A 15,468-nucleotide genomic window follows, 5' to 3' on the forward strand; every position below is an offset into this window, starting at 1 on the left:
TAGGTTAGCGATGCAACTTAATATGAGGAGAGCAGGAACTATACACTAAGAGCCAGAAATCAGAATAAAGATCATACAGAGAATCTCAATTTACCCAGCGACATATTTCCACCCTGAATCTCTCAACTCCAGTTTTCTAGATGACGGACAGACTAGAGAGATACCAGACATGGAGAAAATGAGAGAAAAATACTATTTTCTACATCTAGTTTACCATTGACACTTGCTCACACACTGTTCCACTTTCCAAATACTTTCCTCAACACTTTCAAAGTTAGAATTCTTCATCAACACAATCATCAGTCTTCGCTCCTTAAATAAGGTTCTGTACGGTTTGCAATTGGTAAACGTGCAGCTAAAATCTACTAGGTGTTAACAATCTGTTTGTGTCGAATTCAAAATAAATCGAGAAGACACTAGTAAAAACTGAAACAAGAGCTGAATACATCACTTCTCTTATACTTTTATCCCTCAACACAATGCCAATTTCTCAAACCTATTTTCCATGAAAACCCATCCTCCGAACCCTCCACTGTTTCTTTCCTCTTCTACCTGTCCAATACAATATAAGTACAGTACACACCACAGAATGCATTGTTACAGATGTAGGATCTTAATTTTACCCAGTTGTCTACCACAGGAAAAGAATCCTGCAGCAACAGGAAATGTGAATTAATCTACATTTTTGTAGAGCTTGATAGATTTTTCGTTAGGGCAAATCAAGTCTGAAATTTCAAAGTGGAAATTACAAACATTAGAAGCCTTTTAAAAACTAAAATACACTACAAGTTTGTATTTCCTGCTTTTCAGGAAAATTCTCAGCAACAAAAGAGTGATCAAATGAAAATCCTACATCTGTACTGTTGCTCCTTCTTACTTCTATTAATACCCTAAAGTAGATAACAGAGACTCTTGAAGGTAAATGTTCAATACAATCTACACATCCCAAACTTGCAGCAATAGCTTTGCAATGCAACATATTTCTGTGTATAACAAATCTTATCAATTGCCTTCGTAAATTGATCAGTTGATCTTAAAAGTATAATTCCTTATACAAAGCACATTAAAACAAATTATTATGGTGTTTAAACTTGAACTATTTCCTACCCAGCGTTGTGCTGATGACCTCAGTAAGCAACTTCCATTGCAACATCAATAAACTTTTTTAAAAATCTCCATATAGAGAACATGTCAATTAAGTTGTACAAATGTGATAAATCAACAAGTGATTGGTAGGTCTGCATCTATTGTGAAAATAAATCTGCCTAGCTAACAATGTGCTTAAAAATACTCTTATTGAATCCCAACAATGGAAAAAAACATGAAAATTCTTCAACATGTTTCGATGTCCTTTAAGACAATTCCTAATGGTAAAAGTAAAGTATGCTATAATTCATTAAAACTATTACCTAACTATAGCCTGCTACCAGGAACCAGTCCCTGAACGGGTACAGACAAAATAACATAATAAACATTTTCTACCAAGGTTACTTCTAGAAAAGTGTTGTGAAATGAAAATAAACATAAAATGATAAAATGATCTTATAGTCAGTAATGCCCAGGGCTGTTGGACATGCCGACAAAATGGCCTCCCTCTGTTTGTGTTTTTACTAACATCGCAGGGATCTATATTCCAACTCCCGCTATAATTCTCAAATACTAAGGGGGAAGATCTGATTCACCAGCTGAAAGCTGCATCTCATTTTGTCCAAAGGGTCTTTGACAATCACTGTAATGTCACTCAAATTTCGGCTTTGATTCTTCTATCATCAAAATAACACCACATAAGTGTCTGTATTTTGACTTAGGCCTGATTCATACACATCTAATCAGCCTTTGTAAATAACCAACATGAACAGAAAGGTTAACGTAGGGCTTTCTCTTAAGGCTCAACAGTTGAGAACTCAACCAACATAGTTACTGGCCTCTGAGAACAAATTCAGAACACATGAACGTTTCCTTATTAACACCTCTCCATTGGTTGCCTGTTCAAGGAGACCATGTCCTATTCGATGATTGGTGCAGAGCGATCGTTGGTCACCGTCTTTCTGAGTCGGACATGGGCAAATGGGTTGGTCCTGCAAGGGAGACAATGTGCATATCAGGCATGACAGAAGCTTAGACACGTTTATTGACAGGAATGTATCTAAAGTGGACCAGGGTTGGTGACTACTGCAGTGCAGTATGTCTACTGTATAAATATAATGAATGCATTTACCAGGTTGGTGAGGGTGGAGGAGAGGCGAAGTCTGAGGAGAGCTGTAGTAAAAGGGATAAAGATCCTAGTGTTATTAACCCATTACATATCATATCTACATTATATTCTGTCATTATAAGACATCTATACCTCTTGCATCAGCATTGACAGAGCCGGTCGGTTAGAGGGCCCTGCCCACTCTACCCCTTCACCTCTGACCTTCGGCCTCAGGCTGACCTGGTTGGAGTCGGCCATGCTGTAGGGGCGCGGGCGGAAGGTGCTGACCCTCTGAGGGGGGAACGAGCGCTCCTCCTCAGACTCAGGGGTCAGGGCAGGCAGGCCAGGGGAGACCAGCTTGTCTAACTGACCCGTACTGGTGCTGTTGACCTTAGAGAGGAGCGGGGAGCTAGAGAGAAACATAGTAAATGGTTCAATTTCCAAGTGTCTTGCTCAACTCAACATCCTTAATGACAACAACAGGCATATTGTTCTGACATTTCAGTGAGGAAGAACGGAGGAAAGTGGTCATGCTGTACTGTTGATCTTGGAGAGGTGGTAAAAGATTAGGACAGAGCCTAGGCAGATGGAAAGAATGAGTGAAGGTCATTTCTTGTTATTCCTCTCTAAGGGCCCTGTCTTTTTGCTTGGCATGGAAACATCAAAATGACTGACACAGAGAGAAAGAAAAGCAGAAAAGGGGAAGGATGCCATACAGTGCATTCGGAAAGTATTCAGATCCATTAACTTTTTCCACATTGTTACATTACAGCCTTATTCTAAAATTGATTAAATTAAACGTTTTCCTCATCAATCTACACACAATACCCCATAAAGACAAAGCAAATGTTTTTGTAGGTTGTGCAAATTATTAAAAATAAAAACAGAAATACCTTATTTACATAAGTATTCAGACCCTTTGCGATGAGACTTGAAATTGAGCTCAGGTGCATCCTGTTTCCATTGATCATCCTTGAGATGTTTCTACAACTTGATTGGAGTCGACCTGTGGTAAATTCAATTGATTGGACATGATTTGGAAAGGCACACACCTGTCTATATACGGTCCCACAGTTGACAGTGCGTGTCAGAGCAAAAACCAAGCCATGAGGTTGAAGGAATTGTCCGTGGAGCTCCGAGACAGGATTGTGTCGAGACACAGATCTGGGGAAGGGTACCAAAAACTTTCTGCAGCATTGAAGGTCCCCAAGAACACAGTGGCCTCCATCATTCTTAAATGGAAGAAGTTTGGAACCACCAAGACTCTTCCTAGAGGTGGCCGCCTGGCCAAACTGAGCAATCGCGGCAAAAGGGCCTTAGTCAGGGAGGTGACCAAAAACCCGATGGTCACTCTGACAGAGCTCCAGAGTTTCTCTATGGAAATGGGAGAACATTCCAGAAGGACAACCATCTCTACAGCACTCCACCAATCAGGCCTTTATGGTAGAGTGGCCAGACGGAAGCCACTCCTTAGTAAAAAGCACGACAGCCCGCTTTGAGTTTGCCAAAAGGCACCTAAAGGAGTTTCAGACCATGAGAAACAAGATTCTCTGGTCTGATGAAACCAAGATTGAACTCTATGGCATGAATCCCCATCCAACCTGAAAGAGATTGAGAGGATCTGCAGAGAAGAATGGGAGAAACTCCCCAAATACAGGTGTGCCAAGCTTGTAGCGTCATACCCAAGAAGACTCTAGGCTGTAATCACTGCCAAAGGTGCTTCAACAAAGTACTGAGTAAAGGGTCTGAATACTTATGTAAATGTAATATTTAGGGGGGGGGTTTAATACATTTGCAAAAAATTCTAAAAACCTGTTTTTGCTTTGTCATTATGGGGTATTGTGTGTAGATTGATGAGGGGGGAAAACAATGTAATCCATTTCAGAATAAGGCTGTAATGTAACAAAATGTGGAAAAAGTGAAGGGGTCTGAATACTTTACGAATGCACTGTATCTGTGTCAAAGTGTCTGTGATCTCTCTCAGCTTCTTGTGAATCAGCCAACATCATCACTGCCAGTTTGTAGACATCACTGTGGTACTGACAGACAATAATGTTGTTGACAACGCTGCTGATAGGCTGTTAGATCAGAGTCAATAAAGGGAAGGGTGGAGACCATAGCGGAAGGATTTCTAGAGTTACAGTGTCAAGATTTAATCATAACTCTGCAAAGTTGACTTCCATTTAAGACAATAACATTTTGAGGAATGATCATAACAGTTTCTTGTTTCTATGGTGACAGACCTGCTGTCGAGGGGATCCAAGGTGTTGGGGTAGGGCTGAGTGTAGGAGAAAGGGAACCAGCCTTTCCTATAAGGAAGAGAGGGAGGAATTGTGTTGGTATTATCCATATATATAACCTAGAAAACCCATGGATTGCCTGAAGATGTAATTTCAGAACAGTCCTCAGTTGGTGTTTAAAGAATTGTAGACTTTTGTACAGCTGAATGGTGGGTTCTAACTCTTACCGTCCAGTCCGTTCATTCTGGCCATAGTGCCACCCGTCTCTGGGCTCAGAGATGAGGAGGCTGAGAGCATCACCTGGCAGAAAGTGAAGTAAGCAGGCCCCGCCCCCTCCACTGCCCTCTGACCCCCCAGGAGCATGGGCAAATATGGCTTCCACACGAGACGGGCTGGAGAGAGGGAGAACTCTGTCTCTGGGCAGAGTGGAACCTGGAAGATAGAGAGAGGGACAGAGGAGAGAGGGAACGTGAAATGAATTAAATAGACATCACATTGGAAAAGAAAAGGACAAGATGGCGAAAAAAAAGTGAAGGGGGGGTATCAAAACCTACCCATAAACACTCCCACCCGGGCCTCGCTGACCGGTCTCCTAGGCAACGGCAGTGTAGACGTTCCATACATCTCTGCTGCCTTCATCAGTATGGGATTATGGGACAGCAATGGTGTGTTCCCTCCTCCTAGCCCCCCCTGGTGGTGCAGCGAGGGGGTTATGGCTCTGGAGAGAGGTGCACTGTGGGGTAGTGGAGGACTGTGAGGGGCACTGAGGGACAACGGCAGGGCCAGGCCCTGTAAGGAGGAGTAGGATGGGGAGCCCTGGCTGAGAGAAAGCACAGTGGAGGGGATGAGACTTGGGGAGAGGCTGGAGGTGCTGGTGGCCAGGAGGAGAGAAGACTGCTGGGCTTGGCTGGAGCCAACCATGGAGGAGGTGGATGAAGTAGTGGGAGTGTTAGCAGTAGTGATAGCATTAGCGCTTGTGTTGTTGTTAGCATTGGAGATAGCTGAGGCACTAACAGGCATGCTGGTCTGCTGGGTGGAGCCTGCCCCACTACCTCCAATGGCCCCTGCAGTGGCAGCGAGGGAGCGGAAGGTCTGGGGTCCGGGGGAGTTTTGGGGAGGGAGGGTGTCACTCTGGGAAGAAGAGGGGATGGGCCTCTGCTGCTGGGAGCCACCATTCAACAGGGGTGGGACCTCCTGTACTGACAGCCTCTGAAAGAGAGAAATGGTAAGAGAGAGAGAGAAGACAGAGAGATGAGAAGAGACAATGGAATTTTGCTAAATTAACCATAACCATCTGAATCCTGTCTAAATAATAGAATACCCTAATCTTATAATCATTTCACTTTGTCTTATAAAGTACATGTAATTCAGACGTTTGTCTGTGAATTCCTACTAATGAACTAATGAATTGAAACTGAAACCCCTTGCCCTCACCTGTTCTGGCTGTGCAGCGCCCAGTTTGGCGTGTCGGAGGAGCTCAGCTATCCCAGATGCCCCAGAGCCCTGGGGGGCGGTGTGACGCAGCAGGTTTAGTGCCCGTTCAGGTAGTCTGGTTGGCTGGGAGCATGACTGTTGCCATGAGGACAGCTTCTGTGACAGGAGCTCTCTCACCTGGACACAGTGAGGAGGAGAGGCAGGTTGGCCATTGGATGGGGGTCAGGGACAGAGAGTGTGTGTGTGTGTGTGTGTACCTTGCAGTGGTAGTTGATGAGCAGCTTGGTGACGGAACACTGGCGGTCCACCAGGAAGCAGTATCGTCTCCTCTCCTCCGTCAGCGCCGAGCGGTAACCCACGGCAACCAACGTGTCCAGCTCAGCCTGACGACGACTCATCAGCTCCACATACTGACAGAGAGGTTAGTAAACACACACACACACACACACACAATATGTAGCATAACAGAGGCAGCGGAGAAGGAGATATGTGACGTTTATAATACACTGTAAGGAGAGAGGCAAAACAGAGGGACCAAGAGGAAGAAGTGACATCATATCCTGTCTGCTGAGCAGCGATAAACTAAATCCTTAACCTTTTCTTCCATCGTCCACCCCCTTCTTAATTCCTGTTTTCTCATTTCTAAGATTTCTCCTCTTTCTCTTCCCTATCCATTTAGTTTTACTTCAGTAAGGACTGTGGAAGCCAAATCAGCTGAGACAGATTGCTGTTTAATATCATCCATACGTACACACACACAAACACTTGACTGTGCCTTGTAATGCTGAGTAAGATGCTTTAGCCTGGTGGTGTTTCCAAGAAAATCACACACAAATATTTGTGTCAAAACACCATTGTAAGTGTTTCACCAATACACAACTGCACCTTTGAAACGTTACATACAAAACACTATTGACACAAAACGGTGTAGTTTGATGCCAGTTACCTGCATCTCCCTATCTCCATACTTGTTGGGGTGGCGACTGCCCTGGCTCTTCCTGCGCAGCTTCTTGAGCTGTGATTGGCAGCGCTCGATAGACTCTGACTTCGACTTGCGCTCACTCTGATATTTCTTCAACGTGGCCTGAGATCGAGAGAGAACGAAGCGAGAAAACAGAGAGAGAAACAGAGAGCAATAGATAGAAAAATAGTTACAGTCAGAAAAGTGGTTGCGCTGTACAGAGAAGAAAATATTTTAGAGAGAAGGAAATATTGTAAAGGAGAATACATAGATAAACTCACAGTAAGATATTTAATGTCCAACTCCAGCTTTTGTTCCAACTGGGACAGCAGCTCAGAATGGAACAGCTTCAACTGTAGATCATATTATACCATCATTCATACAGCATCACAATATTTAACAATCAATCATATCACCACACACGCACACACGGTAAACACTCACCACGTCCTCCAGTTGAACCTGAATCTGCCTGTGCACCTCGGCCATCTGGAATAACGTGTCTCCTGGAATCACCAAAAACACACAGGATACAGAGCGGGATAAAAGAGCTGGGAAAAAACACTTAAAATCATATGTTTTGACTTCATGTTGTCTGTATGTCAAATATTATCTATGAGGTGTTGGATCAATAAAGTATTATCTTATCACACCTGGAGCTGTTATCTGACTGAATGATTGTATCTCTCAACTTCTCAGCCTATGATGTCAGCTGTGAGTCTGCCAATGAGGTAAAGGCTGTGTGTCTCTCTCTCCCACAGCACAGTAGTTTGTGGTGTCTGGCATCTCTCCCTCCTGCTCTCCCCCTCCCCGACTGTTTGCAGCATTACAATGAGATCATGTGGTGTTGTTAATCTCTCAACAATGATCCCACTCTCTCCCTCTCTCTCAGTTCCCTCACGCTCTCTCCCTCAGTTCCCTCACGCTCTCTCCCTCAGTTCCCTCACGCTCTCTCCCTCAGTTCCCTCACGCTCTCTCTCTCAGTTCCCTCACGCTCTCTCCCTCAGTTCCCTCACGCTCTCTCTCTCAGTTCCCTCACGCTCTCTCCCTCAGTTCCCTCACGCTCTCTCCCTCAGTTCCCTCACGCTCTCTCCCTCAGTTCCCTCACGCTCTCTCTCTCAGCTCCCTCACTCCCTACTTTCTCTCTTCCCTCCACTCTCTAGCTCTCTTCTTCTCCCATAGTCCCTTAGTTTACCTCTCTTAGTACCCCCTCTTTCTCAGCCCCCCACCAGTCTCTCTCTCTCTCACACCCAGTCACTCACCCAGTTCTTTGGACCCTTGGCTGTCGCTGGCCAGTTCTCCCAGTTTGACCAGACCATCGAAGTATCCCTTAGCTGCCACCGTCACTCCTGAGAGGAGAACCCGTTTCAGTGAGCGGCACTATGTAACAAAGACCCTCTATACACTATCCCTCTAAATGGGCTTTAGGATTGGGCCTGGGTGGAATGCAGCTTCTATGCCAGAGACACCAGAGAGCCATCATTAAAATGTCCAAACAAACATGCCCTACAAACATGCCACCCAACGCCACAACTCCACTAGATATAGTATACCACACATTATAAACTGGGTGGTTCGAGCGCTGAATGCTGATTGGCTGACAGCCGTGGTCTATCAGACCGTATACCACGGGTATGACAAAACATTTATTTTTACTGCTCTAATTACGTTGGTAACCAGTTTATAATAGCAATAATGCATCTCCAGGGTTTGTGGTATATGGCCAATATACCACGGATAAGGGCTGTGTCCAGGCACTCTGCATTGTGTCGTGCATAAAGAACAGCCCTTAGCTGTGGTATATTGGTCATATACCACACCTCCTCTGGCCTTATTTCTTAATTATACAGTATGTCCACACCACTCTCTCTCACCTGTCAGGGCTTTCTCATAGTGTTTCCCCATGGTCACAAAGTTCTTCAGACTGGGGTTGAACTGGTCCAGAATCCCCTACAACACACATGACAACAATAGACAATATTCATGTCTCCTCTTCAACTAACCACTTAGTCACAGTCTGTGATCATTGCTGCTAGCAGACTGAGTTTCAACAAAACCGTTATATAGGGCACTCGCCTGACTACATCTACAGACTGATTCATTGCTCTTGGAGACAACAACACTACACACTGTACCTTATACACGTTTTCTGTCATCTTGTTGACCTCATCTGAACGAGACATGGTGTTTCAGAATGTTTATGTATTGTAGTCTCCTCCCCTGTATGTTAGGACATCAGGCTTTACAACAGCAGACTGAAGGCCCCTGAAAAAACAAAGATGGAGAGAAATAAGTGTTGGCAGGTAGCCTAGTGGTTAAGAGTGTTGGGTCAATAACCAAAAGGTTGCTGGTTCGAATCCCAGAGTAGACTAGGTGAAGAATATGTCGATGTGCACTTGAGCAAGGTACTTAACCCTAATTGCTCCTGTAAGTTGCTATGGATAAGAGTGTCTGCTAAATGACTGAAATATAAAATTAATTCAAGTATAAAGACCTTCTATGAGAAGTCTAACCAGCCACCCAAGAGGAGAGATATTCAGAGATATTCAGGCCGAGGTGGTCGGAGGTGACCTGAAAATCCAATTCACCCATTCAGAGTGAGATGGAGGTTATTCATCAGTGGTCTACGATCCATACAGGAGGCAAGGACCAGACCGCTTATCCCTAAACTACAACCCTGCGTACCCAACATGTTTGTGCTGTGACCCATCTTTTAGAATTGTTTGTGACTATTAAGTCTATTCCCAAAACTTCTAGAAGTCCTATGCCGTGACCCAAGAGGAATCAACCACAGTCCACCAGTGGGTCCTGAGCCAGTCTTTGGGAACCCCGGCTGCTCCTCATCAAGAGGGTGACCTTCCAGAGCTAACGGCTGGGAATGTTGACTTTATGTCCTGCTCCATTATCCGATATGGGTCAACATTTTTCCTGTAATCTCTTTAGGATAACAAAGGAGGGCTGTAAGGGGAAAAGCTGAGTTGAGCGAGACTTTAGCCATTTAATCCTGGGGGGAATTCTGTCGCCGAACAGCTTGGTCGGTTCAGCGCCGGTTCACTCTCTGTGGTCCAATGTTTATTCAGCGCCATGACACTTGTGCCTGGTGTTGGAAAAGTCCATTGTTCTTATCTGAGGGGTTATGACTGGTCTGGCACAAACTGATAGCAGAAACCTTTGGGTTGCCCAAAGGATTGGTGGACTCAATCGCATAAGTTAAGAAGTGCTGTGTTATTCACATCCATATGGAAGCAGGAAAAACAACCTCAGGGCCTGGAATCAAAGCAAAGGAGGGTCTGACCGCTGTTTTAAGACACGTTTTGGTCATAATAATAATAATATGCCATTTAGCAGACGCTTTTATCCAAAGCGACTTACCATCCAAAGTGCATACATTTTTACGTATGGGTGGTCCCAGGGATCGAACCCACTACCTTGGCGTTACAAGCGCCATGCTCTACCAATTGAGCTACAGAGGACCATAATGTTATCTTTCATATGGGGGGGGTGACGTTTTTTTACTTCATAACTCAGACGCAGAAGTGATAACAGACGTCCAGATGTATCACAGATCACATGACCTAAGCAAAATACACCAGGGTATCACTGTATAATACATGGTGTCTGCAGTGATGGAGCACCTACTGGAAAAAAACATCATTTGTTACTGTGAAGTATAATCCAATTAAATCAAACTTTATTTGTCACGTGCACAGGATACAGCACGTGTAAACGGTACAGTGAAATGCTTACTTGCAAGCTATAGCACACTGAGTAACAGGTCATTCTAACTGTTCAACTATAATGCCTAACTTATTACATGACACAATCAGAAGATGTGTAATATAATCACTTTATGCAATGCTTGTGTCATGCTTATGACACTTCATAACATGGGTTTGTGGAAATAGAGTGGGAAGAATAGACATACTGTAGTTCTAATACTGTGTCATAGAACGTCTTAGAAATAATTCTAGTCATTCAAGTTCTATTTTGTAAACCTACAGTACTCTCGCCATGATGAATGTACAGTGGCACTCACACAAGCCTCTTCTCTCTAGTGTTACAGCACAGTGGCCCTCGTGTGGGACCTACACACACATCTGACCTCACTCAACACTAAGGCTCACACATGCTCCTTTCAGACAACATCCTGTGTGTGTGGCATTCTGCAGCATGTCATGCATTGGCTCATTTGTTGATGTCAGTGGATGGTCATTGGGCAGACCGACATGTGTTGGGTAATACTGACAGGTCAGGCTGCTGTTGAATAGACCTGATGATCTCATTTGACTCCACAGATGTATGGGTTACAACTCTGTACAGTACAATTGACCTCCTATGGACTTTTTGCAAGTACAACTATTGTTACCAATGTTCAAGTAGGCTCTGAGCTTATCTTAAAGAGGTCCTCCAGCGATTTTTTTAAAGGTTTCCTGTTGAACATTTGAAACCCCACCTCTTTAAGGAATACCTGGGATAGGATAAAGTAATCCTTCTACCCCCCCCCCCCAAAAAAAAACAAAAACAAATTGTAAAGTGGTTATCCCACTGGCTATAAGGTGAATGCACCAATTTGTAAGTCGCTCTGGATAAGAGCGTCTGCTAAATGACGTAAATGTAAATTAATATGAAGTATTAATACAGTAATGTCCACACACTTGAGGGTACGTTTTTTGGGGAGCAAAATAGTACTTTTTAGACACAACTGAAAATGTCAAGGAGTAGGGCATTCAAGGAGTTACCCTTACAGAAAAAACACATGATGTATAAAATCCAGATTTAATGTGAAATTTCACATGAAATCATGTGAAAACTTGTTTTTGAGATTTCACGTGAAATTTCACGTGATCATGTTTTCATGTAATCACATATTGCTTTCCATGTTGTCACGTGTTATTGCATTAACTTCACATAAGATCACATGTGTTTTCTTAACAATTCACATGTGATCACGTGAAATTCATGTGGTTTTTCGTAAGGGTTGGTCTGATGGTCTGAGGTGATTTCATCGGCCTCCCCCCTTGCTTGAGGAACAATAGAGGAGCAATAGAGAACAAGAGAGGAAAGGCCACCACTTGTGTCATGTCATACCTGGATCACCTATTGAGATGTGCCTTTTGTTAAGTAAATCAGGTGTTGCATGAGGTGAAAAGGAGACTGGAGTAGGCCTAATTGGGTTAAGCAGAAGTGCACAAAGGAGCCGTCTCAATATCAGAAGAAATCCAATGAAGAATATCATTGATTAATATCCTATTGTTGTAAATCAGGAAACAACCCATGACTTCTTTCTAGCCAACTCAACACACTACCTCTGGTTCCCCATAAGCTCTGATCTACAATCAGCTATGCTTGTTATGTCCTGACGGCTAAGGTTAGGATTGGGGTTTGGTAAACTGACTGTAAATCTGCAGACAGGGGCACATTCTCAAGGTCCAACTTAAGAAGAGGTTCATTAATTTCTTGTTATTAAAACCAGGTTGGTCAATTGGGAACCAATTCTCATTTGCAATTACAACATAGCCAAATATAGAATTACACAGTAAATGTATAATCAATGTACTAAAACACATAATCGTCGTTAAATGGTGTTTATAAGGTAAGTTGGGTAATGCACACTCTCATTCATTCTCTACTCATTCTGCCGTAGGTCATTGAGTGATGTTCTATGAATAAATAGGCCTATATTTTCCATTAAATATAGACAATGATAGACACCCAAAGAATCACTGCAAGATGTAGGCTAATATGTGTATGTGCTTGAGGAATCTAATCATGTATGTGTACAGTACCCAAGTACGCTGTCATTATATCCGTATAGTGAATACTGAATCACAGTATCTGAAATGGCTTTTGCAATTTGTAATGTAGCTATTTAAATACCACTTTTACATTTTGTTGCCAAAGATGTTTCCAAAACAGCTGCTAGGCCTATATAACTTCAACAACTGAACTGTTGACAAGCTCTGCATGAGTTTTCAAGTGATTACACCGGTATTGGCAACAATTACAAATGTGACAGAGATGTAACATCATAGGTGAAAAAATATCATAAACAAATATCTGTAAAACAGGAACATTATAAACAGATTGGAGTATTTATAGGTTCAGTGTTTATCCCTTTGACTTTTATGGGAAAACATAACTAAAATGCAAAACATCTTCTCTCAACCCTGTGATAGTGGAAGAAATGAGAGAGACATAACTCTCTCGGCAAGTCAGTTATCACCAGTCTATAGCCTCCTCATTCAGCAACACCTGTTGATCTCTGGGCCTACATATAAAACTCATCGCAATTAATTCAAAGTTAGATAAGCAGCAAAATAGTTGATACAAAGTGGAATCGTACCTTTTCTGAGCTCATTGTTGAAGAAACAGATGACCAAAACTCAGTTTGTCTTTGTCTTTTTTTTCTTTTCTTCTATTGCGTTCCTCTTGGTTAGTGGGGGGTTGTTTCACCCACCAGAGCACTAAATCACAATCTCCCCCCTGCCTTCGTTCTCTCTCTCGCTCTCTCGCTCTCTCTCTCTCGCTCTCTCTCCCTATTTTCCCCCTTTCTCAACCACTCCCTCTTTTTCTTTTTACTCACACAAATCGGCGTCAGACTTTTGGTGCCGTTCTGTACCTCTCCTCATTGTCGAGCCGATAGCAACATGCCTTCACGCGCACACCCCGGACAGAAAATTCATCGCGAATAAACCCCGGACCACTGCTTCAAACTCCCTACAGTTAGAAGCCTCAGTTCTCTTCCAATCTCTGTCTCTCTTTGCCACTCTCTCTTTTGCCACTCTCTCTTTCTCTCACAATGTCCTCACTCTCTTTCAGTCTCTCGCTCACTATCCCACTATCCCTCTCACTCGGGCAGAATAACAATGAGCTAACGGGACCCGGGCTGAATAGCGGTATAGAGAATAATGAGTTGAAACGTTTTAAAGCAGGGATGGCAGACCCCGCAGTCACGTATCATTGGCCTACATCTGCCACCCCCTTCTCACATTCCCTCCATTCGTTCTCTTAAGTGGGCAGTAGCCCTTTGATTTATTTTTCACGTAATATTAAACATGTTGCCTATAGCCTATTACTTTAAACATGTTTTTGGATGAGAGTGATAAATCAATAGGAGTTTAAAATATTTGGCTAAAACGTTTTAAAATGCCAAAAATGTGGTACAAAAACCATTCAATACTTTTCAGGTGATTCATCTGTTTGGTATGTCAAGGGGTTGAGCCAGGGTTGAAGATCGGTCTAAAGCAAAGGTTAGTGTTAGGGTTATGCCAAAATTATGGTTAGAGTTGGGGTTACGCAAGGCTAGGGAAGGGATCCCATTTCCCTGTGCTACCCTCTGGAGGTAATTCCTTGAGGGAAATCCATGGTAAAAAAAGTGATTAATTATGCCAAGATTAGAGTAATGGTTATGCCAAAATGGTTTAGGATTAGGGTTAGTGTTAGGAGTGTTAAGGTTGTGGTTGAGGCTAGGGTTAGGGTTAAACATATAGCTCGGGGTCAATTTAATTGGGTTGCAATAGCTACCACTAACCAACAGGTGGCAGTTGTATGATGATAATCAGTGCAGTGGAATGCAACAAGCAGAACTGAATAGATGTCTAGAGTTATGTCAAGACTACACACATGGGTATATGAAATAAACACAGGTAGGTTCATAAAAATAGGGTAAGAAGGCCAACAGGTAAAAGAGAGAATGTACAATTCGCATAACTATTTTGTTGGCAACTATTGACTATCGTGTGCTGGTGAATTGAGTAGCTTCATTCTGCCTGATTCTATTGGCCAGACTGCAGGACAGAAGCTGCTCGTGAATTGGTCCATTTGGTAACTACAGTGGGAATAGATGTGAAACTGGGTTTGTGGTTCTTGGTCATTAGGTCTACCTCTATTGAGATGTTGGCCTACTAGTATAGGTGGTTGATTGTCTGGTCTTGTGAGCCGGTGCCCTGGCACCTTGTATCTGAGCTGTAAAGCGGTTTGTCTCTGTTCACTTCCTCAGTCCTACTTTAAGACTGACTGACGCAAAACATATATTATTAAGGAGATTGACAGAAGGCAGTCCCTCTCAGTCTGTCTCTCTGTCCTTATCTTGCTCTTTCTGCCTGTTTCTTAGTCAATTCAATTCAATTCAATTCAAAGGGCTTTATTGGCAAGGGAAACATATGTTTATATTGCCAAAGCAAGTGAAATAGATAATAAACAAAATTGAAATAAACTATCAAAAATAAACAGTAAACATTACATTCACAAAAGTTCCAAAGGAAGATACATTTCAAATGTCATATTATGGCTATATACAGTGTTGTAACAATGTGCAAATAGTTAAAGTACAAAAGTGAAAATAAATAAACATAAATATGGGTTGTATTTACAATGGTGTTTGTTCTTCCCTGGTTGCCCTTTTCTTGTGGCAACAGGTCACAAATCTTGCTGCTGTGATGGCACACTGGGGTATTTCAACGAATATATATGGGAGTTTATCAAAATTGGATTTGTTTTCGAAATCTTTGTGGGTATGTGTAATTATCTCTCTCTATCTAGCTCTTACTAGCTCAGCATTATTATTTCTCCCTCTGTCCCTCTCTCAGTCATATCCTGATCGCATACATCCGCTGCATCAGTGTCACGTTCTACTGAGG

General features: G+C 42.9%; 1 protein-coding gene across 1 annotated transcript; it reads right to left on the reverse strand.

Moving 5' to 3' along the window:
• Nucleotides 1-786: 786 nt before the first annotated feature.
• On the reverse strand, nucleotides 787-13,719 carry LOC123490702 (brain-specific angiogenesis inhibitor 1-associated protein 2-like). The gene is made up of 15 exons (XM_045220588.1): nucleotides 13,173-13,719; nucleotides 8,965-9,094; nucleotides 8,704-8,779; nucleotides 8,092-8,178; nucleotides 7,274-7,335; nucleotides 7,111-7,182; nucleotides 6,815-6,952; nucleotides 6,126-6,278; nucleotides 5,869-6,045; nucleotides 4,989-5,643; nucleotides 4,662-4,866; nucleotides 4,438-4,503; nucleotides 2,348-2,603; nucleotides 2,219-2,259; nucleotides 787-2,078 (listed from the first exon to the last, which is right to left on the reverse strand). The coding sequence occupies exons 2-15, from the start codon at nucleotides 9,010-9,012 to the stop codon at nucleotides 2,006-2,008; spliced, it is 2,109 nt and encodes a 702-aa protein (XP_045076523.1). The 5' UTR covers nucleotides 9,013-9,094; nucleotides 13,173-13,719; the 3' UTR covers nucleotides 787-2,005.
• Between the last annotated feature and the right edge of the window lie 1,749 nt (nucleotides 13,720-15,468).

The sequence above is a fragment of the Coregonus clupeaformis genome, unplaced genomic scaffold (genome assembly GCF_020615455.1).
Source record: "Coregonus clupeaformis isolate EN_2021a unplaced genomic scaffold, ASM2061545v1 scaf4452, whole genome shotgun sequence".
Lineage (NCBI taxonomy): Eukaryota > Metazoa > Chordata > Actinopteri > Salmoniformes > Salmonidae > Coregonus > Coregonus clupeaformis.

Coding starts and splice junctions, on each gene's coding strand:
- LOC123490702 (XM_045220588.1), bottom strand. CDS start 9,012: ATGTCTCGTTCAGATGAGGTCAACAAGATGACAGAAAACGTGTATAAG. Junction 6,953..7,110: donor TGGACATTAAATATCTTACT/GTGAGTTTATCT, acceptor TCTCGATCTCAG/GCCACGTTGAAGAAATATCA. Junction 5,644..5,868: donor GCGCTGCACAGCCAGAACAG/GTGAGGGCAAGG, acceptor TCTCTCTTTCAG/AGGCTGTCAGTACAGGAGGT.